General features: G+C 47.3%; 1 protein-coding gene across 2 annotated transcripts in view; it reads right to left on the bottom strand.

Moving 5' to 3' along the window:
• MTARC1 (mitochondrial amidoxime reducing component 1) overlaps positions 1–17,498 on the bottom strand; it is a 590,200-nt gene extending 572,702 nt beyond the window's left edge. For both annotated transcript variants that reach the window (XM_078784088.1, XM_068129594.2), the window contains exon 1: positions 17,166–17,498. In XM_078784088.1, the coding sequence (XP_078640214.1) occupies positions 17,166–17,404 (239 nt within the window). In that variant the 5' untranslated portion in view covers positions 17,405–17,498. The remainder of the gene's footprint in view (positions 1–17,165) is intronic.
• Positions 17,499–25,771: the final 8,273 nt, after the last annotated feature.

The following is a 25,771-nucleotide window of genomic DNA, read 5'->3' as shown; positions in this document are numbered from 1 at the left end:
TTCCTTCAGCTTCAATGACACTTCCCTCCTCGTCAGCATGCCACTCAGTTCCCGAATCCTCTTCCATGCACATCTCACTCGAGCAACCGTTGCCGAGTCTGATCCACCTTCTCCATTCAGCATGTCTCCTCGGTAACAAAATGTTTTCACACCTTCCAGCTTCACGCAGTCTCCAAGATCCAACTCAACATTTCCTCCATCTGCAGCTCCCTCTGTGCACCCCTTACACTTGAATGTAGCTGCCACACTGGTTAATGACCCTCTCAAACTACTACATTTTTGATGAACCCACTCAGCGCACATTGCACATTTAATGGATTTCACTCCGACACCCTTCCTGCACACAGCACACGGCCAATTCCCAGTCCTTTCCACCTCACCACATGCATTACCACTTGCCATCACCTTCGTTTTTCCGATATTCACCTTCAGACCTTTTGTCTCCATACATGCCTTCCACTTGTTCATCTTCTCCTTCAGTCCATCCATACTTTCTGCAATCAACACCAGATCATCTGCATACAACAACTCCCACGGTAAACCATCCTTTACGTTCCGAGCCAGCACCTCCATCACAGCTACAAATAGTAGTGGACTTAGTACCGACCCCTGATGCACTCCCACCTTCACCTCAAACTCACCACTGTTCCCATCCTTCGTTCTTACAGCTGTGCATGCTCTTTTGTACATTGCCATCACTACTCTGATCAACCATTCCTCCACTCCCAACTTCCTCAATGCCCATGTACTTCACGTAGAACCCTATCGAATGCTTTCTCCAGATCAACAAACCCAAGAAACAACTTCTTCCTCTTCTACATGTACTTCTCCTGCAACTGCCTCACAATAAAAAGCACGTCTGTCGTTCCTCTTCCTGGCATAAATCCAAACTGCATTTCGTCGATCTTCACTTTCTTCCTTATCCTCCTCTCCAACACCCTTTCCAATACCTTCATTCCATGCTCCATTGACTTTATCGCTCGATTCGAGCCACAGTCCAGAGGGTCACCTTTCCCCTTGTATAGAGGGACGAGGGTACTCAGTTCCCAACCACTGGAATGCGGCCTTCTTTCACCACCAGATTGCAGATCTCTGTCATTCTCTTCACACCGCAATTTCCCACTGCCTTCAACATATCTCCCACAACTCCCGTCGGCCCTCCCGCTTTTCTACTCTTCATTGCTTTTATCGCTTCCTCAACTTCCTTCTCGGTTATCTTCTCTGCCGGTCCTAAAACTGGGTTACTCTCTGTGTTGCCATCCCATTCATTCTCTGCATTGAACAGTATTTCCATATATCTCTTCCACCATCTTCCTTTAATTCCATCTGGGTCCACAACGATTTGTCCCACTTTATCCTTCAAGCAACTCACCCCCATCATATATATATATATATATATATATATATATATATATATATATATATATATATATATATATATATATATATATATATATAATTATATATATATATATATACAGTATATATATAAAACACAGTCTGTGTGTGTGTGTGTGTGTGTGTGTGTGTGTGCGTGTGTGTGTGTGTGTAATGTTACCGATAGACTCCTAAACGGAGAGGCTTATGTGCTTGATATTTGGCATAGACATGGCCATTGAGCCTGGGACGAACATGGCCGAACTCAAAATATTTGACGATCCATATTTTTTATTCATATTTACCTCAGCGCATTTCAGCGCACGGAATCAACGGAATCAGAGCAGGTGGGTGCTGATTCGCTCAGAGCGATCACGTGATGACGCTATGAACGCTATGATGCTATGAACGATATGACGCTATGAACGCTATGACGCTATGACGCTATGGAAAAAAAAATCGCTATGACGCTCAGAGCTCGCTCAGAGCGATCACGTGATGACGCTATGGCGCTATGAACGCTATGACGCTATGAACGATATGACGCTATGAACGCTATGATGCTATGAACGCTATGACGCTATGATGCTATGAAAATAAAAATCGCTATGACGCTATGAAGCGCGATGAACGATATGACGCTATGAACGCTATGACGCTATGAACGATATGACGCTATGAACGCTATGAACGCTATGACGCTATGACGCTATGACGCTATGAAAAAAAAAATCGCTATGACGCTATGAAACGCTATGAAACGCTATGACGCTATGAACGCTATGACACTATGAACGATATGACGCTATGAACGATATTGTTATGAATTTGGTAGAGCAATATCTAGAGCTAGGTAGATCTGAATAGGTAGGTATTCGGCTGTCGTGACAGGGACTCTACATGTAATAAGTTCTTGATGTTTAGGCGGTTGTCGGGGTAAGATGTATGATTGTGGATCTACCTGGAGGTCCGAGTGTTAAATAGTGAGGGATTAAAGGTAACGCCCCTGTGAGTCTCACCTGGTAGTCAAACCTCTGTCCATTATGGCACTGCAAACCACATAAACATTAGTTAGGTCCTTAGCGCAACATTAAATAATTCCCTTTCCCTGACATTGACTTCGTAATAAATAGACAGGAAACCAGGCCAAAAACACCGCCGCGGTTGGCCGCCGCCGTTCGCACCTAAAAGGCCTACCAACCTCGCCTGGGACGTGTTACACCAGGACCGTGGGGTCACGGACGGGAGATGTCAGGAGTCGCATGCCGCAGAGGGCGTGACCTGGGCGAGTTGGGAGGCTGTGATTGGCTGAGGAGTGCGCCAATGTGACGTCATCGGCCACCAATATATGCGACGGTCGGACGCCAGTCCAGAGTTGAGTTCGTGGCAGACGCAGGCAGACACCAGAGAGTTCGTAGGAGTTGGTTGGAGCACACAGTCGACGCAGAGACACAGTTGGTGGAAAAGCTCCCCGAAGGCAGTTGGTGGAAAAGCTCCCCGAAGGCAGTTGGTGGAGAGTTCGTTCACACACCGAGCACACCAAGCCCACAGAGCACGCGGCAGTTCGCAGCAGTTCGTTGCAAGTCGAGCCCTCCGTTGAACCATTGGTGCACGGGCCTTGTGGAGATCGTCCTCGTGTGAAGCTGCTGGCCACGCGTCGGACGCGTGGTGCTTGGAGCGGGGCCTCGTAGAGTTCGGAGCGAAAGGACCTCGTGGTGTGCGATCGGGGACGACAAGGACGAGATAAGGCCGTACCCGCGAATACACTGTGCATAAACTAAAAAGACGTGTTATTTTCGTATTCACCTCCCTCGTATCGTGTTTGATATCTGTTGTGTCTGGGATCCTAATTTAGGTTTATTCGATTTATTAGTATTACCGGCGCGGGCTTTTTCACTGTCTTTACTTTTCAATAATAAATCCTTGTATTATTTTCTGTATATATCTGAACGCAGTTTTCCTGGGTGTTTGATTTTAGTAGATAAGGCGGCGGGCGGAGCTTTGCTGCGTGCGCCATTCCGCGCGTTTAACTTTGTGTTGAACTTGAATCCGCCATTGAGTTTTCGCCTCGGGAGTTAAAGTCTCGCAAATCGGTCATCCGTAACTGTGGTAACTATGACGCTATGAAAAAAAAAATCGCTATGACGCTATGAAACGCTATGAAACGCTATGACGCTATGAACGCTATGACACTATGAACGATATGACGCTATGAACGATATGACGCTATGAACGCTATGACGCTATGAACGCTATGAAAAAAAAAATCGCTATGACGCTATGAAACGCTATGATGCTATGAAAAAAAAAATCGCTCGCTTTGCCAAGGGGCTCGCTCCCCCCCCCCCCCCCGTTCCCCTCCCCGCCCCTTATCCCTCCTCCTCCCCTCCCCCACCTGGCAATGCCGGGTACTTCTGCTCGTATATATATATATATATATATATATATATATATATATATATATATTGTTATGTTTTAGGGGGAAGGGGAGGTTATTGATTAACTTTGAACAGATAGAGCTGTATAGAATGGTATGGTCCGTATACGAGTAGTTAACCAATTTTGATGTAATAGGCAGTGACATGTAGCTTCAGGATTGTTTGTTTGAACGTGCACCATACGGAGGGTGGTGCATTGTGATAAATAGAGAGGGATTAAGTTCATGAAATATGTGTACAGGCCTCTCTGTAAGCATAAACTCTTTCGGTAAATCTATATGTTTTAGAGGTGTCGCAAGTTGGAATTGTGTGTTTGTGTGTGTGTGTGTGTGTGTGTGTGTGTGTGTGTGTGTGTGTGTGTGTGTGTGTGTGTGTGAGTGAATAAAAGAGAGAGATATATAATTGTGAGGAACAGAAATGAAAAAACGAGATGTGTGTATAATAATGTTGCGGTTTTGAGATTGTACATATGACATCATTAAAGGTTAAAGATTTGCCTCCCAATAGTTAGTCCACAAGCAACAGGTAGGCCCACTTAGAATTAGTTATGTCATAGTATGTGTAAGAGTAGGCCACTCCCCTAGTAACATCTGCGTTGTGTAAAGAAATGAGCTTAGGTCCTTTCATTTTTCGCCCACCCTTCAATTACATATATGGGCATAATCGATCCCGTGCCCCATTTGGCAACCCTCAAGTTTGTTATGCTTTGGCTGATCCCTCCGTGTGTTTCGCTGCCCTTTGTTTGCTCGAAACTAGCCCAGTAACACGAGGTAGGCCTAAGAGGAGGGAGGAGCGCGAGGGTCGAGGTGTGGCCGCGTCAAGCAGCGCGTCAGAAGGCGATGACGGTAAGGGCTACCAGCCAACCAGGGCTGAGAGGGCATGGCGTGATAGAGCGTGGCAAGACGCGTCTAGTAAGTTCCAGAGGGTTCGCTGGGCAGGGCTATATAAGCCTTCACACAAAGCCCTTGAACAGGACTGACCTCAGTTGAGAAGGGAGAGGCGCTTGTGAGAACTTATGCAAGGGGATTTGTTGGAGAGGACCGACCCGGAGTTGTGAGGAGTATTCGGAGGACCGGCGTGCACACAACAGTATCGGAAGGATTTGTCGAGGCCATTGATTGAGAAGCGCATTGTTCACGTTTGTTGAACTATTACGTACGCGGCCGCAGCCGCAAGTGTAACCGTCAAAGCCAGCCCTACCGTTTGCCCTGTAATAATCCCGTGCGCGCCAACGACACGAGGAGAGCTCCTGGCCGCTGCATTCATCTTCTTTGCGGTGCGAGTTGGGGACCGGAGAGCGAGCTGCCTGGACGCCATCCCTGGACCATCAACCTGTTCGTCTGCAAACCCCGTGTGAGTGTGTCTGAGTGTGAACGGGTCCGTATGTCCAGAGAATAAGTAAGACTGTGATTAAGGCTGCACTGTGTTGTCTTCTGCTGATCATTGTACATTGTATAAATAAATCTTGTTATTCCATTTCTTCCAAATTCGACCGTTTCTGTGATTTCCTCCATTGGGTAAGCGTGGCACGATTAAGAACCGCTTGGTTCGGGTTTAGTCATTGCTAACGGCTCGGGTCACGGATTCGCTACTGCTCGGCGTATCCACCAACACCCGTGATTCGGGCGAGGCTTGTCTCCTCGTTTCAGGGTAGCGTTAGTACTTAGGTAATAGCGAATCTGGTCCTACAACCCTATTTAACGCTGCCCGGAAAGGACGTCATGGACCTCGGGTCCCGTCGGTCAGTCAAAGCCAAGGGGACTAATCCCCCCTTGGTAAGGGGAAAAGGCCAGCGCTGAGATCCGCAACAATTGGTGTCAGGAGTGGGATTTGGAACCTGGGACAAAAAATTTTAGACAAAATTTTGGACACCAATTGTGCTATTGGCCGCAACAATTGGTGTCGGGGAGTGGGATAGAACCTGAAGTGCGCCTAACGCACTCAAAATTATGAGCGGCCGAAATTTAGTTAACAACCAAATTAAAATCGTGCCATGGATAACCAAGATGGTCGAATGCCGGTGGGGGTAGAAGAGGAGGTATCTGATGAGGAGTTAGAATCGATAACCCAGGACCCCCGGGAAGAAGTGGGAGAAATGGAAGAGGACATTGATGAGGGGCCGGCAGTAGGAGAAGAAAATGGTGGCGCCTCGCACGTGGCGGCGGGAGCCGAGCCCGCGGTGGCAGCTGGGGCCACTGTGCAAATCGGGTTTGACCTTGGACTCTTCCTGACCCAACTGGATGGAAAAATGGACAAATCAAGAGCAGAAATGAAAGATGGGTTAAATAATTTGGAAAACAAAATGGGTGGCCAAATGAAAGAAATGAAAGACGGGTTAACGAGGTTTGGAAACAGAATAGGTGGCCAAATAAAAAAATGGGGAAAGACATAGGGCGCAGGTCCAGCGGGAGAGTCGCAATGGTACGTGACAAGGTAACGCGACGTGAGGAACGCGGGGAAAGCGAGCTGGAGCAGAGCATAGTTAAGTTGACCGGGATAGAAATCGCGACACGGGGTATAGAAAAGCCGACGGCCGCCAAATTGGAAAATAAAATTTTATTGGCGCCAGCGGTCGTCGAGGAAATGGAAACAGAAAATGAAATGTGTATAGTTGAAATTGGGGACGAAGAGATGGCAGAATTAGAGATTAAATCGAAGGAAGAAATGGAATATGTGCAAAGTCCGTGTTCGTATTGTGATGTCGTGCTGCCTAACCCAAATGAAAGTTTGCAGGTGCAGTTGGCGGGAAAGACAATCCCAAAGGTGAGTAGGAGCGTGTATGGCGCGAAAATGTATGGCACGAAAGTGTTTGGCGCGAAAATATTTTTTACGCGCTTGGGATCGTGACGTCACCCGGGCGCTCGGGGAAGGTCCGTGGTGCGCTGTGTGAAGGTCAATGGCGCGCATGTGCGAACGGCACCGAAGCGCGAGTGTGAAACCGAGAGTGAGAGTGAATGCACAACGGAGTGTATGTGTGAAGAGTGTGAAACAGAGTGTGCGATGGCCGAGGAGAGTGAGGAAGGATGCACACTGGAGCATGTTGTAGAGCATGTGCGGGGATGCACACTAGAGCGCGTGATTGGGTGTGCAACAGGAGATTGCACACCCCTGGGTAAGTGTGCGCTGATTGGGTGTGTGCAGGAGTGCACATCCGTGGGTGTTACAGAGGATGTAACAAAAGAGTGTATGTGAGGGTGTGCGATGGCCAAGTGTGTTACGCAGTGTGTAACAGAGGAGTGTGTGATAATGGAGTGTGTGAGTGGCGTGAGTGCGCCTGTGTGGTGTGCACCTGAGTGTGTAAGAAAAGAGAATGCATGGAGAGAAAGTGCAATAACGGATTGCAGGGGGTGTATGGAAGGCGCTGGAGCGCCTCGGTGTACGAGTGAGGAGCGGGTCGCGTGTGGATGTGAGAATGCGACTCAAGCATCGATCCAGACTGGGGGGTTAGCGTTTAGTGCAACGTATAGCCGACGCGAGCTCTCGGGGCGTGGTGTGCTTTGTGTGCAGCGGGGGATCGTTGCCGTGGCGGTCTCGCAAGGACCGCCGTGCATGATTCGTGCCGGTTCCCGCCCTGTATGGTCGGTGCCGCGCCTTGGAAAAAGAGGCAAACGGCAGGGGACGTCGGGACAAGGGGGGGGGGGGGGTAGGAGAGGTCGGGCCTTCGCCCCCTAGCGGGCGCGGTGCTCCGGCCGGGGGAGGCTGGGCCATCGTGCCGGAGACCGAAAGGCTCCGCGCAGGGATTGCGCCTGGAACCTCGGCCCAAGCATGCCTCCTCCCCAGAATCGAAAATGCCGGACGGACCCAACCAACAGGAGACCAACCACCCGCATGCATTGCTCGGCTTTTAGAAGCCGAGCTGTGACGAGAATGTGTTGCTGCACGGAGAGGCTCGACAGTAGTGGACAAATAGCCATAGCGTTGGCGAATGGTACCCTGCGTGTAGGAATGGCAGTTTACCATTCATGGGGCACATGAGCTTAAGATTATGGGGATGGCAGTGAAACCTAGCCGAGGGTGGGCTAGGATAATTGTTGGGGATTTAGAAATGACAGTAGGGACAAGATTTAAGTAGAGACATTTGTACAGGTAGAGGGGACGTAGAGAGATTAGATGGATGATAATGACGAGGGGAGTGCTTAGTGTAAGGGAAGACGGGAAAGCACGAGTTTTAGAGGGAAGTAGTTAGTTAGATGATGCTGTGTGTGTGTAGTACTGTGAGGAATTGAATGGGAACCACAGTGTGCTTGGGCTTGAGCGAATGAGGAATTGAATGGGAACCACCGTGTGCTTGGGCTTGAGCAAATGAGGCATTGGTCGGGGATGACCAGAGGTGGTGTATAAGTGGTGTATTGAGGACAGATGGTGTTGTGTTGGAGTGTATGGAAAGAGGAATGTGAGCACAAGAAGTGTGCAAGAGGACTTCGTGTGTAGAATAAATGGTGTGGAATGCTTGGTGTGAAGTAAAAGGTGTGGAATGCATGGTGCAAAGGAATGAAAGGGGGAGATGGACCCCTTCACGAATACCCAGGGAGGGTAGTTTAAAGTAAGGTAGAGGGTTTAGATAAATTGTTGGATATTGACACCTGTGGTGCAGGTAGTAGCAAAGAAGTGCTTGGATGGGTGCATGAGTCTGTAGAATGGCTGGGCGTGTGGGCTTTGTTGGTGCGTATGGTTATTGGGGCACTCCGCCACTGGTAGTCTGTCTGCCAGGTGAGGCCGCAGGTAGGCTCTGGGAGCCAGTAAGAGTCAGAGTAGTGTTCAGTGGGGCCCGAGGATCCTAGGGAAGGACCCAGGTAGCCCAATGCCAGAGAGGGCATCAGAGGGGTGAGAGAGCCAGGAGGGGCCTTCCCCGATTTAGGGTAGTCGCAAGGAGCAAGGTAAGCTCAGGTGGCGACTTCAGTGGCAGAGGTGCGCAGGTAGTTGGACCTGCTAGTGGAGCCACACGACCCAGCCCCGAAATTGTGCGAGGGCACAGTAGGAAAAATTGGGGAGTGAGACCCAAATTGGAGGGCACCACAGGGTGGGTCAATGGGAATTGGTTTTTAGAACCACATAGTGTAACGATGGCCAATATAATTGGCAGGGCAAGACCCCGGGTAGTGTAAGTGAGTTAATGTCAATTAGAGTATAGTTAGGATGAGAAATCTCTTCGCACCTTCCACATCCACTCACCAAAGGAGACAGAAATCCACACCAGGTTTTGCAAATGTTTGGATGGTAAGGACGCGTCATGACGTGAGAGTGACATTGTGTTTATTCCATCTCTTCCTTCTTCGGAGGGATTGGCTGACGAATTTAGAGTAGAGGGGGGATAGATGAGACAAGACGTAGTGACGAATTTGTAAATTGTAAATATGGGGAAGGGCAAGGGTAGTGCAGGCTGACATGGGGGGTTACGAATGGCTAGGGGCGAGCTTTCTCTGCTCGCTCGCCCACGCCCCTCATGTTTCATTGCCTTGTGCTGACGTGTACCCTTGCGCCCTTTCCGCTCTAACTCTCTGCTTTGTCTTTCCTCCCCACCCATGGACCCATATTTTTGTTGAGGGGAGTGTGCAGGAACCCTGAGCGGTGCAGCTGCACTTTGCTACACCTGCACAGCTGCACTCTGCTACCTCTTGCTGCACCAGTACACCTTATGGACCACACGTTCTGTGGCCTGGCACCTTTGCTGGAGCAGACATTTGCTGCAAGCGTCACCATGCCCCTGCGGACCACTGGTTTCTAAGTGTCGTCAAAGTCACGCAGATGGACCATAAGATTGATTGGTCCTGCTAATAAAGAAAAACGGACACGGTTTGTGCCTTTTTATCCTTTGGCGTGTCAGGAAAGAAGACTTCAAGTTTTTATTATGGCACACCGAAGACGAAGCAGGAAGACACAAGAAGCCGCAACCCAGCAGCAGCCAAGCAGCAAATGTGCCATTTATTATTGAAATGTGATGGTGCATTTTTGTGCATTCTTGTATTATGGTGTATTGGTGCAGTGCATTGTGTTTCTCTCTCCTCCAAAAATTATTTCCCACAAAAGAACAGGTCCTGGGTTATAGAAATGTAAATAATTAGTTAGTCTTGTAAATAACATGCCCCCCACCGGCTCTATGTATAGTTTGAGAATTCTTTCCGCAATTCGTTTAGCCGTGGGTGTGAGTCTGTTAGTTAGTACACAACGCAGTAGGTGTGACATATTTAGTGTCGTAAAACTGTCACACACAGGGTGTTCGATTAAATGTAGAGGGGAACCAAACCTAAGTGTCACACAGAATTTAAAAAGTAGTCCTGACCCTTGCTCAAAACCGGTCGTGCTCACATGTGTGGGTTCGGCTCGGGGACGAGCCTGGCGAAGGAGGGGGGGCAGTGTTGCGGTTTTGAGATTGTGCATATGACATCATTAAAGGTTAAAGGTTTGCCCCCCATAGTTAGTCCACAAGCAACACGTAGGCCCACTTAGAATTAGTTATGTCATAGTATGTGTAAGAGTAGGCCACTCCCCTAGTAACATCTGCGTTTTGTAAAGAAATGAGCTTAGGTCCTTTCATTTTGCGGCCACCCTTCAATTACATCTATGGGCATAATCGATCCCGCGCCCCATTTGGCAAGCCTCAAGTTTGTTACGCTTTGGCTGATCCCTCCGTGTGTTTAGCTGCCCTTTGTTTGCTCAAAACTAGCCCAGTAACACGAGGTAGGCCTAAGAGGAGGGAGGAGCGTGAGGGTCGAGGTGTGGCCGCGTCAAGCAGCGTGCCAGAAGGCGATGACGGTAAGGTCTACCAGCCAACCAGGGCTGAGAGGGCATGGCGTGATAGGGCGTGGCAAGACGCGTCTAGTAAGTTCCAGAGGGTTCGCTGGGCAGGGCTATATAAGCCTTCACACAAAGCCCTTGAACAGGACTGACCTCAGTTGAGAAGGGAGGGGCGCTTGTGAGAACTTATGCAAGGGGATTTCTTGGAGAGGACCGACCCGGAGTTGTGGTGAGGAGTATTCGGAGGACTGGCGTGCACACGACAGTATCGGAAGGATTTGTCGAGGCCATTGATTGAGAAGTGCATTGTTCGCGTTTGTTGAACTATTACGTACGTGGCTGCAGCCGCAAGTGTAACCGCCAAAGCCAGCCCTACCGTTCGCCCTGTAATAATCCCGTGTGCACCAACAACACGTGGAGAGCTCCTGGCCGCTGCATTCATCTTCTTCGCGTTGTGAGTTGGGGACCGGAGAGTGAGCTGCCTGGACGCCATCCCTGGACCATCAACCTGTTCGTCTGTAAACCCCGTGTGAGTGTGTCTGAGTGTGAACGGGCCCGTTTGTCCAGGGAATAAGTAAGACTTTGATTAAGGCTGCACTGTGTTTTCTTCTGCTGATCATTGTACATTGTATAAATAAATCTTGTTATTCCTTTTCTTCCAAATTCGACCGTTTCTGTGATTTCCTCCATTGGGTAAGCGTGGCACGATTAAGAACCGCTTGGATCGGGTTTAGTCATTGCTAACAGCTCGGGTCACAGGTTCGCTACTGCTCGGCGTATCCACCAACACCCGTGATTCGGGCGAGGCTTGTCTCCTCGTTTCAGGGTAGCGTTAGTACTTTGGTAATAGCGAATCTGGTCCCACAACCCTATTTAACGCTGCCCGGAGAGGACGTCATAGGCCTCGGGTCCTGTCAGTCAATCAAAGACAAGGGGACTAATCCCCCCTTGGTAAGGGGAAAAGGCCGGCGCTGAGATCCGCAACAATATCATAATATACATTTTCCTTCGTGGGTGTAGGGAAGTATTTTTGGCCCCCACAAAAAATAGAAAAACAAACAAACATTGATTTTGTCAAAATGCCAACAGGAAGGATTAGAACATCACCGGCAACGCAGGTACTCCTGCTAGTACTAGACAAATCCCCCTGAAGACCTTCTCTGATTAATGACATCTTCGTCCAGTGGAAAAAGTATGATATTGGGTTGAGGTGTGTTTTTTGGTATATACAATGTTTTATTGTTGTTTCTAGGTGTTTGATATCTACTGATAATAAATCAAGAGGGTGCCAAAATGAATCGTTACTCAAAATATGCCTACTTTTCGGACAGTATTAAATCCTCCAATATTGAACACACACAAGTACTGTGCACACAACATGTTTATTTGACCTATACTATATCATATTGTGTTATTTTCATTAATCTTTGAACCAATATACCATTCTTTCGAACACAATATACATTTTTCCACACATAAACATCGTAGTATTTGATACAAAATTGAAATATGCGATGGCTGAAAGGAAATAACAACAGATAGTCATTAAGCTTACGTGTCATCGGACTAGTCATCTAGCTCGTCATCAGCGTGGGAGTTGCCGGTTTTTGTTCACTCATTGCAGCAGTCGTCACTCCCGTTGCAGCTGCAGAAGATGGAGCAAGCGAGTTGGGCCACAACACATCCACATCTCGCCGTTGAGCATGGCGTGTTTGACGAACATCCACATTTGATGATTTGCAGAACTTCAACAGGAACAGGTGGCACCTTGTCTGCCACTGTCACTGGAACCAACCCCTGACCAGATACATCCTTCGACCAGCCATACCGAACAGGATCCAGACTGGGTGGGTCAGGGGACAAAGCAGACTTCCAGATGATCGTCTGGTAATGTGCCCGGTGTACATGCTGAAGGAACGACTCAATTGTGGGAGGAAGCGTCTTCACTTTAGGTGCAGCTGTAATCTTCTTGTTTGACATCTTGGAGGACCATACATCATAACGAATGGCTGACATATTGCTTGTCTGTTTGAATCCATAACAAGCACCAATGAACCTCGGAAACAACTTCATTCATCTCTGCTTCAGGATCTCCAAGACTTGGTAACAGATGACCGAGTCGCATCTGTTTCAGTGCTGTTGCCTTACCTATGCCCCACATATATGAAACCGTGTCACAGCCGGTCATTGCATGTATTGCAAGGAGTTGCTCTGAATTTCCTCCCTGTTGTTGTGATGTCGCCTTGATGTCCAAAATTTTCGACAAGCAATGGGACTCACCATCATTACTTCACATGTGAGTTTCTGTTGATGGTAGAAATGGACGAGCAACACGAAGACGTCAGTGTCGTCTCACACAACTGATATGCTTTTCATCCTAGTTGACGCCAACTGTATCATCCGCTGAGCTATCTCGACATCAGCTTCCTCATGTGTTGTTCTGAGCTCATGTCTCGTCCTCTTAGTACCGCTGCTTACTTCTATGGGGACTGGGTCTTTGGCAGTGATGACTAGTTTCGGTGTGTTCCTTGGTAGTTCTGTGACCTTCTTCGACAAGTCTTCACACAAGATGTCAATGAGCTGGACCTTGTTTGCGGTTACTGTTAGCGTCATTTTCTGTGGTGGCAGTGGTGTTTCTGGTGAAAGCTGGTGTCGCCTACTTGCATCCTTGCCAGCATGGCCTAGCCTTGCCACGTTTTTGACACTTTCGTCATAGTACCGGTCAAAAATCAGATGGACTTCAGTCATCTGCAGTCGGTTGATAATGTTCTTGGAGAAGTTGTTGGCAAAGTCTTGTACTGTTCCGCTGGCTGGCCACTGTACAACCCATAGTAGTGCACAACCATCAATGATTGTTACCTGTGGACTACATACTAGTCCACTCGATCGTTCAACTTGTAGTTTTTTCTTGAGTGTGGATTTTGTTGTCGTGATCCTCATGTCACCAATATCTTCAAACATTGAGGAAGGCACTGGTGACAGTTCGTACGACAGTACATCCTTCACGTCTATTTCCCTGGACTGTTGGAGGTACATCACCCTTGTGTATATGAGCTCAGTGTATTACTACTAATTATGACTAATTAAAAATATATATTTTAGACGAGTCGACAAAATGTCGGTAATCGCTTGAAAATGTTCCCTTTTTCAAATGGCAATAAAAAAAATTCCCCAAAGGTGCCAAAGTGGCACCCTCTTGTTTTGAGATCAGTATATATATATATATGAGTTACAGAAATTGCAATAAAACGTTGTATATACTGCAAAACACGGTCAGTCAGGAATCCACTGGACTATCTCCGCTGTGTTGTACCAAGTACCTTTGTAACGTATCGCTCAGCAGACGACAGTTAACTACCTGGTTTAACCCAGCTCTTGATGTACCATACATCCATACCTGGAAGAGGACATTAGAGCGATAAAGTCTGAACAAACCTACCAATGCCTTATCGTACTCCTCCAACCACAATACTTCCAGATGCCTGTCCAACTGAGTTTTAAAACTGTCCAATGACACTACTCTCTTTTTACGGCGTAGCGCATAGGGCAAAGCCGTCGAGAACAGTGTTTGTCTGTCCGTATGTATGTAGGTATGTATGTATGTATGTATGTCCCCTCAAACGTACACTAATCAGAGCTGAGGATCTGGTCACATGACCGAGGTGTTGTGATGTCATTACGGCGGTACGACGGCAGACTCCGCACACCGCCATTTTGATTCCTATGCTATTCAGGCCGGACACATCGTTCAACCTGTCATGTATCACAATCTGCATGCTCTACCTTTACGTTTTTCATTCAGTGTGAAACACAAACAAACACTGTAAACACATGAAGTAAAACACATGAACATAAGGATCTTTTATAACACTCGATTGTTGTCGTGGCTGTGGTTGTCTGTTGTTTGTGGGTTATACTGTGTAGTTTTATATATTTTTAGATTGCTTCGCAAAATATCACTACTGTACATATAATATTGTATGCTCGTTCCGTGTCCTTCTGAAGGGTTTCCACTGTCATAGGAATAAATGTTTCCGTTCAAACTGCTGTGTGAATAAACCATATATTAGCGCTTCTTCCTCTTCTTCAAACGCGCAAAAAGGCTTTCAGAATCTGGCATATTCGTGATTAAACAAACTATTTTTTACGGCGTAGATGTTTGGTTCCTGTGTTTACAGCGTTAATCTCTCCGCATGTATGTATGTATGTTTGTCCCTCACATATTTATCCTACATATTGGGCGAGTTTTATACCCACAATTACACTCCTGAAAGGTAGAATGTAAGTAATGCCATTTGGCTTTGCCAGTTGTGTTTCCTTCAACACCCTTTCGGGAACGTTCATATATTACGTCATATACCTGGTTCGGGCAAATTCTCACACTTGATGATTGGGGGAACTAAAATTATGACAACAGGGTGATGATATATGATAGGGGTGGTGGTGCATGCCCCCCCCAGATCATATCTATCTATAATGCCAGTAATCTCTGTGTGTGTGTGTGTGTATGTCTGTGTGTTTGTCTGTGACCGCTGTTTCTCGACAACCACGGGTCCGATATACTTGAAACTTGCCAGGTATATTGCTGGGGACCTGAGGATGTGCCTTTTCAAGGTTTCATATTAATCGGACAAGTAGTTACCGAGCTATGTCCAAAAAACGATTCAACCAATCAGAGAGCAGCGAGCTATCACGTGTGCCGAACGTGGCGAACAGACTCTGCCTCGGACGGCACATTTGAGAGCGTATTCATTTATTTCACGTTGGCAAACTATGTTGCCGTTAAACTATGTTTTAAAACTAATTACGTGCACGCTATGGCGATTTCTTTACCAAACTCCGCAAGCCGTTCGCTTTGGACCAAACCATTTCATGTAAATAGAGGGGGGGGATTGTCACCGTACTCGCAAGCCGTTCGCTTTGGACCAAACCATTTCATGTAAATAGAGGGGGGGGGGATTGTCACCGTACTCGCAAGCCGTTCGCTTTGGACCAAACCATTTCATGTAAATAGAGGGGGGGGGATATAATTTTAGATATATATATATAGTACGGGCATGCCCTAGTATAATTAAAACTTTTAAGGACATGGATTTGTCCCTCCCATTGGAGGAAGACCCTCTCGTGTTCAGGCCGTTGGTGCTCCTATGGTTGCAGGGCATTGACGGCAAGAGAGTGGCAATCATATGTGTGGGAAAATTGACTTGCTCAGTCAGGGTCGCCCAGATGGCTCAGATGGCAGAGCACAGGTACGGTTTCCCAGAGGATCTGAGTTCGATTCCTGGTCAGGCCATGTAATTTCCTCACAAATATCAATTAAACTAAAAACTTTGATGAAGGCTCTTCAAACATTGAAACATTTCTTATGACTGTCTCCAACCACCCTGAGCCTGGTGTTGGCTTAAAGGTTAGGGTGGAGGGCTTGGGATCCTCGGGTCCCGAGTTTGAATCCTGGTCAGCTGTTGAATTAACACCAGGTGGGGTTGACTCAGCCTGTCATCCTTCCGAGGTCGGCAAAATGAGTACCAGGGTACCGGGTCCTCTCTCGAGGAGGTTGGTGGCAAGATTTGCACTCCGGATTCCGTAAAACACCTCATTCTGTAACACACACAGTGGTAAATAATTTAATACTTACATTATTTGCTAAACGGTATCTGGTATCCCCACCCAAATCATACTATGCTCCTCAACTAAAGTATCAAACCAAGCCCAGCTAAGCTGCTGTTAGACTTTCGGTCTTGTTTTGATATAAAATACCATACCATACCATAAAATACCATACCATAAAATACCATACCATACCATACCATAAAATACAATACTATACCATACCATACCATAAAATACTACACCATACCATAAAATACCATACCATACCATAAAATACCATACCATACCATACCATAAAATACCATACCATACCATACCATACCATACCATAAAATACCATACCATACCATACCATAAAATACCATACCATACCATAAAATACCATACCATACCATAAAATACCATACCATACCATACCATAAAATACCATACCATACCATACCATAAAATACCATACCATACCATACCATACCATAAAATACCATACCATACCATACCATAAAATACCATACCATACCATAAAATACTATACCATACCATAAAATACCATACCATACCATACCATAAAATACCATACCATACCATACCATACCATAAAATACCATACCATACCATAAAATACCATACCATACCGTACCATAAAATACCATACCATACCATACCATAAAATACCATACCATACCATACCATACCATACCATAAAATACCATACCATACCATACCATAAAATACCATACCATACCATAAAATACCATACCATACCATACCATAAAATACCATACTATACCATACTATACCATACCATACCATAAAATACCATACCATACCATACCCCCTACGTTTACAGTGCTGGTGCTGTGGAAACTTTACTGGATGGTTTCCCATTACCTTCCCCACTAGTTTAACACAATCTCCGATCGGCTTCCATTTGAAAGCGTCCCTTTGAATTTTGTCGCAAATGAACAACAATTTTTCCACCGTCGCCGCGCTCACTGCGAGCCCCACCTGTCCGTCAACTGCTGGAACTTCATGCCGGTGGGCAGACAACGAGCCTCGGACACTTCGACGCCACGGGCCGATTTCAGCGGATAAACAAACAAACGTGAAACTCGTCCGACCAGACGCCGCCTTCGCGCCGACACGTTTCTGTACATGAACACCGCTGCGGCCATTGACGCCAGGAGCCCGATTGTAACCGCGGCGGCTCCACGTCCCGTCGGGACGAGCGTCGCCCACGGAGCCATTGTACGTACAGTTTAGCTCGACAGGCAGTAACGGGAAATAGCCGACCTCCGAATGTTTCGCGTGACGTCCGAGGTTAGAGTTCAATGCGGTGTCACGTGCCGTGCACATTGACGCGCATTGTTTGGGAGGCGCGCGCTAATTGACGCGGCTCTATATTCATAGATATGCGAAGCCAGAGAGGGATGGTGGAGCTCGAAGTTTGGGGGCAAATAATAATATAAACTAGATGGTATTGCTATTCATAGAATACCTACCCTGCGCAGACAACTTGTTGCAAGCCAACTCTTCTGTTTTTGAACATTTTTTTCCTTTGATCCAATATGGCTGCCAGACCACGTGAGTGATGGCATCATAAATTTATATTCTCTAAAATAATTGTTGCATAGATCACGCTCAATACATTTCAAACTAATCAGACGAAGCATTGTCCCTGTTCAATTATGACGTCATAATTATGGCACAAATGACGTCATCATTAACAACACCTATGCCCCATATGGAGTTCTTTACAATGAGCCATGTTTCAAATTTTTCCATGCAGCGGTTTTGGAGATATAGAGGTGCAACATTTTTCGGTTTTTCCAAGATGGCTCCTGTACCACATGACGTATGACGTCATGATTATCATTAAAATATTCTGCATGAGGAGGCGCTCCTCTGGTCAAAATTTTGTGCCCATCAGACCAACAGTTGCCGAGAAAAAAAAAATCACAATGATCGGATAGGTGTTGTACTTGTCGAATTATGAGGTCATAACGAAGGCACCGATGACATCATCATTAACATATCTTATTCCCCAAGGGGAGTACCGATGACATCAGCATTAGCATATCTTATTCCCCAAGGGGAATACTTGACAATGAGCCATATTTCAATTTTTTCCATGGAGTGGTTTCGGAGATATAGAGGTGCAACGTTTTTTCGATTTTTTCCAAGATGTCGTCTGTACCACGTGACCTATGACGTCATAAATCATCATTACAAAATACTACTGGAGCCGCACATATTCTGAAAATTTGGTGTCCATCGGACTAACAGTTGCAGAGGAATTTTTGTTTTATTCATACTGATCAGATCACGTGTTGTACTTGTCGAATTATGACGTCATAATTAAGGCACCAATGACATCACCATCAACATATCTTATTCCCCGTGGTGAGTACTTGACAATGAGCCATGTTTCAATTTTTTTCCATTGAGTGGTTTGGGAGATATGAAGGTTTAACCTTTTTTCCAAGATGGCGTCCGTACCACGTGAACTATGACGTCATAATTATGAATAAAAAAATTCTACAGGCGGAGGCGCTTCTATGGTAAGATTTCGTGTCAATCGGGCCAACGATTGCCGAGAAGCTGAATTTTTAAAATGCAGACACGCACGCACGGCACACGGCACACGTACGGCATACATACGGCACACGCACACGTACGCACACGATTGCTTAACCTTGTTTTCGCTTTGCGAGCGCAGGGTAATAACTTTAACGTCCTAGTCAGGTTTGTTATGTAATTTCGTTCTTTTTTTGTGGAGATTAGCAAAACTATACATTTTTGGAAAGCTGATAGCACCAGGAATCCGAAAAACCATGTTTCCATTTGCGCAAATTTTTCTTTGGCGGCCATATTGGATTTTCAAAATGGCCACCATCGGAAACCTATTTTTCGCGATATCTCAACATCCGAACCACCTAGAGTGCTGATTCCAACACCTATACCCACATTTTTGGGGATGAGGAATCACATGAAGCCATCTAAAATAATCTACACCTACCCTGGGATACCAGGTGGCAGCCTACAGCGGATTTTCAAGATGGCCACTTTCAGGAAACATGTTTTTTTCTGAATATGTATACCACATTGAGTGATGTTTCGCTACATTGTGGCACACGGATCATAATTATGAAACCACATCCCTCATATATCCTAAACAGGTGATTTATGTATTCAAGAGGTAAGTATATAGAGATGAGGCTATACAATCCATAATTATACATGTAATAATTACTTTTATTTGAACATAGAATATTTCCCATAGATGAAATTTTATCTTTGTCAACATTCATCAACATTTTGTCCTCATAGGTTTTCAAATGTCCTCATCACTGTCGTCAGAGCAGAGAACAGGTTGACAGTCATCGTCGTTTTCACATTCGGAGCTGCACAAACACAAGTCTGTGCATGCCAAGTCATTGGCACGGCACGAACACCGTCTCGATGAGCAGTCTCCTTTGCACTGACATCTGACCATCTCAAGTATTGCTTTCGGTGCTGGTGGTACATCTGTCATTAGTGGTTTCAATTCCCCATCGTTGTCCTTGAAGTAGCCATGTTGCTGTGGATCCAGGAACACTTGATGTGCGATAGTAGCCTGAGCCCATACCCTTGCCTGAAGATGTACACGATCAACATGCTGATTTAGAGCCCCTAGCGTTGGAGGTAACTTGTGACTTTCAGTCATGTGTTTACAGAAGAGGTACCAGCGCAACTCCGGAATGCTGTTGATACATATTCCCTTTGGTACGTACACTGCACATACAAATCTTGCCAAGTTGGACATCTGATCTGCGGTCACATCTGCAGCATCACCGAGCATTCTCATGGCCTGTATCACGTCACTATCGGCTCTGACGAAAGCTTCAAACCATGTTGTTTTGCCTATTCGCGAAAACCGTCCAGTATTGTCTGCTCCTGTGAATGTGTGGAATGCTGGCAATGCCTTGGCCTTTTCGACGCCAAGATTGTTCCAGATTGGTTGTACTTGCACAAGGCCCGACACAAGGGAGACAGCAGTGTTTTTGAGCAGAACATCATAGTTAGCTATGACCAAGACCAGGACATCCGTATCAGGAGAGAAGAAGGTAAGCTGTTCTGCGTTGGGATTGCGGCGAGTTGCCAGCACTGCTTGGTGAATCATCAGAGTGTCTGCCTCCTCATGATTATTGTCTTCAAAATGCACGCCTTTGTTACTCTTGGCCTTTCCTGCTGCACATATAATTATCAGCTTGGAGGCATCTCTGTTGTACTCCAACGTTTTCTCAGCCAGATATTCTGCCAAATCTGACTTTGTCTGATCGTGTGACAAGAACCGCTTCATGGTGATGTGTTGGATCTTGGTATTGTCCTTCACTTCGTACTGGACTGGATTGTGCCCCCCTCGTCTTTTTTGTCTTGTGCTTTGCTTCAACGAATCGGCCTTGTAAGTGTTACGTGGTCCCCTCGGTGACTACCTGGTCTCAGTGACCCCCGGACCGTGAGAGGAACTTCGCCAGAAAGCTGTATTATATATGCGCTTTCGCCACGCAAGCCCTAGGAATTTCACCCAAGAGACAACTGACGTTCAAGGATGTATTTCAATGGTAATGATACCAAACTATTTCAATGACACAACCATCAACAATATTTCAAGGACACAACCACGGAGATTTTCCCCGAGCAATCAACCATACATAATCCTCACCAATTCCCAATTCACAATCAATTCCCTATGATTAAGATGGCCATCTTATACATGTGTGTCCCGGTGAGTACTCACACCCCCTTTCGGTCTCTGCTCCTCACAATGTCTCTGGGCCCCTCCTGACCAAGATACTGCTACTGGTCGGCGTCTCCGCACTCGGGCGGTTGAACGAACCCCGGGTGGACGTTTCTCCACCGGGCAGGTATCGTACCAGGCACCGGGGCTGCAGCCCCTCGTGGCCACGCGGAGCGGGTACGGTAGAGCAAGCCAAACCCCACGCCGCTTGCAAGGGCGCGTTAGGCCCCAACGTGCGACCCGCACGCGTCTGTTTGGACGGTGCCGCGAACGATTCCAGACGCGGGGTCGAAGCACGGCCCCACGTCAACTTGACGTCTCCACCGGGCCGGTACACGTCCCGGGAAATCCTCTCGCCGGACAGGTTTCGGAACGCCGCGGTTTTCCACGCAGCGCCAGGTCGATTCCACCTTTTGTCGGAGCGGGGCGAGGAAGAATAATCACCGTCCTTTTTTCTCCTCGTGTCTTTTCTTCTTCCGTTTCCGGTCACTTCCGTTTCCGGCCACTGGTTCAGAAGGGCTCCTGACCCTCCCATCACAACAACCCTTAATATACTACACACGGATAAGCAAAGACCTGAATGGTAATCCACATACATTCACATAAATATGTAACACTCCCCCCCTTCAAGAAAGAAAGTTTGAACCCAGCGAAAACTTTCTTTGCCGGCCAATTTGGAGAAACAAACCAGATAATTCAACCCCCCCCACATTATCAGTTGCCCCCGGGCACAGTTATCACTTAAAACTAAAGCAACCAAAATTTCACCACAACCCCTCCAGATTACTCACTCTGGACTAAGCACCAGCAACGACATTGTCCCTGCCAAATCAAACTCCATCTCATGACCCTCTGACTTTGACCGCCAGTTTCTTGTGAATGAAGGTTAAGGGGTTGATCAAAGATCCAAAGTTAAGCCACTCGATAGCACTTTTTCTGGGAGGCCAAGCCGGGTATTCACTACATGGATGCCTTTAGGAACGTGGAGTTCACGGTTAGTCCGTGCAGGAAAGTTCTCTACACGGGCGCCTTGAGGAACGTGGAGTTCACGGTTAGTCCGTGCATGAAAGTTCACTACATGGACGCCTTTAGGAACGGCGTTCACGGTTAATCCATGTAGGAATCTTGGCTCGGCGGCTCCGCCGCATTCAGTGCTTCAACTTCTCAGAACTTCCCTAATAATTAGGGTGGGACCACTTGTCCCTGTAGTCCCATGAATAGCGGTCTCCTTTTCGGCCACTACTTTGCCCATCCTTCCTTCGGGAGCGGCCGTAACTCCGGTAGCCTACATAATAATATTGATTGCGGCCACCACCAAAACTACCGCCCAGTTGTTCTCTCCTGTAGACCTCTCGACGCCTACGAAATGTCTTCCTTACTGTTATGGTCCGACCCTCCAAATCCTTGCCATTCCAATTCTTCTCTGCCTCTCTGGCGTCTTTTGTGCTGGCAAACGTGACAAAGCCGAACCCTCTTGATTGTTGCGTTTCCCAGTCTCTTACCAACCGCACTTCCACCAGCGGCCCATATCTGTTGAAGACAGAGGTCAGAACTTCTTCCTCTGTTTTGAAGTTCAGTCCCCCTACAAATAACTTGGCACTTTTGTTGCCATCCCGAGCTGGTGTGGCGTTATTTTCCCTGCTGGGCTCTTTACCAACCCTCAGGTTACCATAAACTTGACCCCCGGCCAAATCATTCCCGATAACCACAGATACCCCCTCTACAGGAAGCGTGGCTTGTAAACCGACGGTGACCGGTCCTGACACCAAATCGGACTCCAACTGGATGACCTGAAGGGGAGCACTAACACCGCCCCCGATCCCCTGTAAACGCACACTATCCCCCGTTGCCGTCTCCTCGGACCATGGCAAAATGCCTTCAAGCATTAAAGATTGATGGGCCCCTGTATCCCTCAATATCCTAACCGGTCTCCGGTTAGTCGAGGCTCCATCCAGTGACACAAACCCCTCTGAAATAAATGGTTGGTAACCCTTTTGATGGCGATTTCTTACGCTAGCCATCGCATTCAGAGTTGGAATAGTCGGACTCCGCTCTGGGTTGTCCCTTTTCATGAGGTAACAACTGGACATCAAGTGTCCAGGTTTCTTGCAAAACGCGCAAGTAGGCCCGGAGGAAAAACTCGGGGTCTGCCTCGGGCCCCCCGAACTATAAGTTTGTCTTGGGCCCGCATCCCTCTGATTTCGAACCGGTGGGGTATCATAGTTGTCCCCATAATCATCTCGAGGCCGCCGCCATGTATGGTCGTTCTCCGCACCTGCTGTTCCCCACCTCCCCTGCGGAGATCTCGGCGAGGAGTTAGGTTCGTGGACCCCTATTCGGTGGGTTAAGGCATAGTCATCTGCCATGGTGGCTGCGTCCCACAACTTCGGTACTTTCTTTTCCTGCAGGTACACTTTGATGTCCTCGTGGACACACTGCTGGAATTCCTCCACCAGGATCAAGTCCCGCAATGTTTCGAAGTCTTTCCCGACTCCTTTTGACTCACACCACCGATCAAACATGTTTTCTTTCACTCTGGCAAACTCCACATGGGTCTCACTCTCCCTCTTCCTGGCATTCCTGAATTTTTGCCTGTAAGCTTCCGGAACCAACTCATAGGCCTTGAGGATGTGCTTCTTCAGTACCTCATAATCTGCACATTGGTCCATTGGTAGCGCCGAATAAATTTCCTGAGCTTTCCCCACCAGCACACTTTGCACGAGTATGGTCCAGGCCTCCTCCGGCCAGTTTAATTGTCGAGCCACTTTCTCAAAGTGTGGGAAAAATTTCGCGACTTCTTTTTCACTGAACGGTGGAACCAGCCTCACATGTCTGCCCACATCCCAGGTTTTCTGGTTAGGTGTCGACCCCGTCAGCAAGGGTGGTGCCTCTCCCCGTTCTCTCATTAACTCCAGCTCCTTGAATTTGATTTCTTGCTGAAGCTCCATGTCACGTTCCTTTAATTCCCTTTCCGCTTTTCTCTCCTCTGCTTCGAGGTCCCTTGCCGCTCTCCTCTCCTCTGCTTTTCTCCCTTCTAACCTTTCCTGGAGTTCTCGTTCCACTCTCCTTTCCTCTGCTTGTTTCTCTTCTCTCCTCGCTTCTGCTTTCCTTTCTTCTTCTGCTCTTTCCTTTTCTGCTTTCCTTTCTTCTTCTGCTCTTTCCTTTTCTGCTTTCCTTTCTTCTTCTGCTCTTTCCTTTTCTGCTTTCCTTTCTTCTTCTTTTAACCTTTCCTGGAGTTCTCGTTCCACTCTCCTTTCCTCTGCTTGTTTCTCTTCTCTCCTCTCTTCTGCTTTCCTTTCTTCTTCTTTAATCCGTTCCTGGCTCCGTAATTGCAACTCCAGTTTCCGGAGCTCAACGTCTTCTGGTTCTTCGGGTAGCCACTCCCAGGCTAACTCGTCCCATGTTCCTAATCCCACCATAGATTGTATCACCGTGGCCTGCAACTCTGCCTTCCTCAAGTTAGTTCGGACCTCCAAGTTAAAATGTTTGGCCAATTTCAAGAGGTCCGACTTTAGCAACGCTCGGAACTGTGCCTCACTCGGGGTTACCCCAAAGTTCTGTGCCACAAACGCCATGGTGCCTATCGTTAACACCTGTTAACCTTCACCCAAGACTTTACCCCAATTTCTCAAAAAAAAAAATTTCCAATTACTAATTAATTAATAAATTTTAATTAATAAAAAAATTATTATTTTATTATTTTATACAATTTTAAATCCCGGACGTAGACCCAATTGCGAAACGGCAAATCGTAATTTGGACGAGCCCCCAATTCTGTTACGTGGTCCCCTCGGTGACTACCTGGTCTCAGTGACCCCCGGACCGTGAGAGGAACTTCGCCAGAAAGCTGTATTATATATGCGCTTTCGCCACGCAAGCCCTAGGAATTTCACCCAAGAGACAACTGACGTTCAAGGATGTATTTCAATGGTAATGATACCAAACAATTTCAATGACACAACCATCAACAATATTTCAAGGACACAACCACGGAGATTTTCCCCGAGCAATCAACCATACATAATCCTCACCAATTCACAATTCACAATCAATTCCCTATGATTAAGATGGCCATCTTATACATGTGTGTCCCGGTGAGTACTCACACCCCCTTTCGGTCTCTGCTCCTCACAATGTCTCTGGGCCCCTCCTGACCAAGATACTGCTACTGGTCGGCGTCTCCGCACTCGGGCGGTTGAACGAACCCTGGGTGGACGTTTCTCCACCGGGCAGGTATCGTACCAGGCACCGGGGCTGCAGCCCCTCGTGGCCACGCGGAGCGGGTACGGTAGAGCAAGCCAAACCCCACGCCGCTTGCAAGGGCGCGTTAGGCCCCAACGTGCGACCCGCACGCGTCTGTTTGGACGGTGCCGCGAACGATTCCAGACGCGGGGTCGAAGCACGGCCCCACGTCAACTTGACGTCTCCACCGGGCCGGTACACGTCCCGGGAAATCCTCTCGCCGGACAGGTTTCGGAACGCCGCGGTTTTCCACGCAGCGCCAGGTCGATTCCACCTTTTGTCGGAGCGGGGCGAGGAAGAATAATCACCGTCCTTTTTTCTCCTCGTGTCTTTTCTTCTTCCGTTTCCGGTCACTTCCGTTTCCGGCCACTGGTTCAGAAGGGCTCCTGACCCTCCCATCACAACAACCCTTAATATACTACACACGGATAAGCAAAGACCTGAATGGTAATCCACATACATTCACATAAATATGTAACATAAGTATCAAACACGAGGATAACTTCGTCAAAATGTCTTGTCAGTGACATCAATCTGGTATTAAAGCTGACACTGAGATCTTCAACGGTTACTGTTGCAGCTGGTTTTGTCG

This window comes from Myxine glutinosa, chromosome 9, assembly GCF_964187855.1.
Source record: "Myxine glutinosa chromosome 9, kmMyxGlut1.1, whole genome shotgun sequence".
Taxonomy (NCBI): Eukaryota; Metazoa; Chordata; class Myxini; order Myxiniformes; family Myxinidae; genus Myxine; species Myxine glutinosa.
The sequence above is the reverse complement of the archived record's forward strand: the minus strand, read 5'-3'. Positions and strand labels throughout refer to the sequence as shown.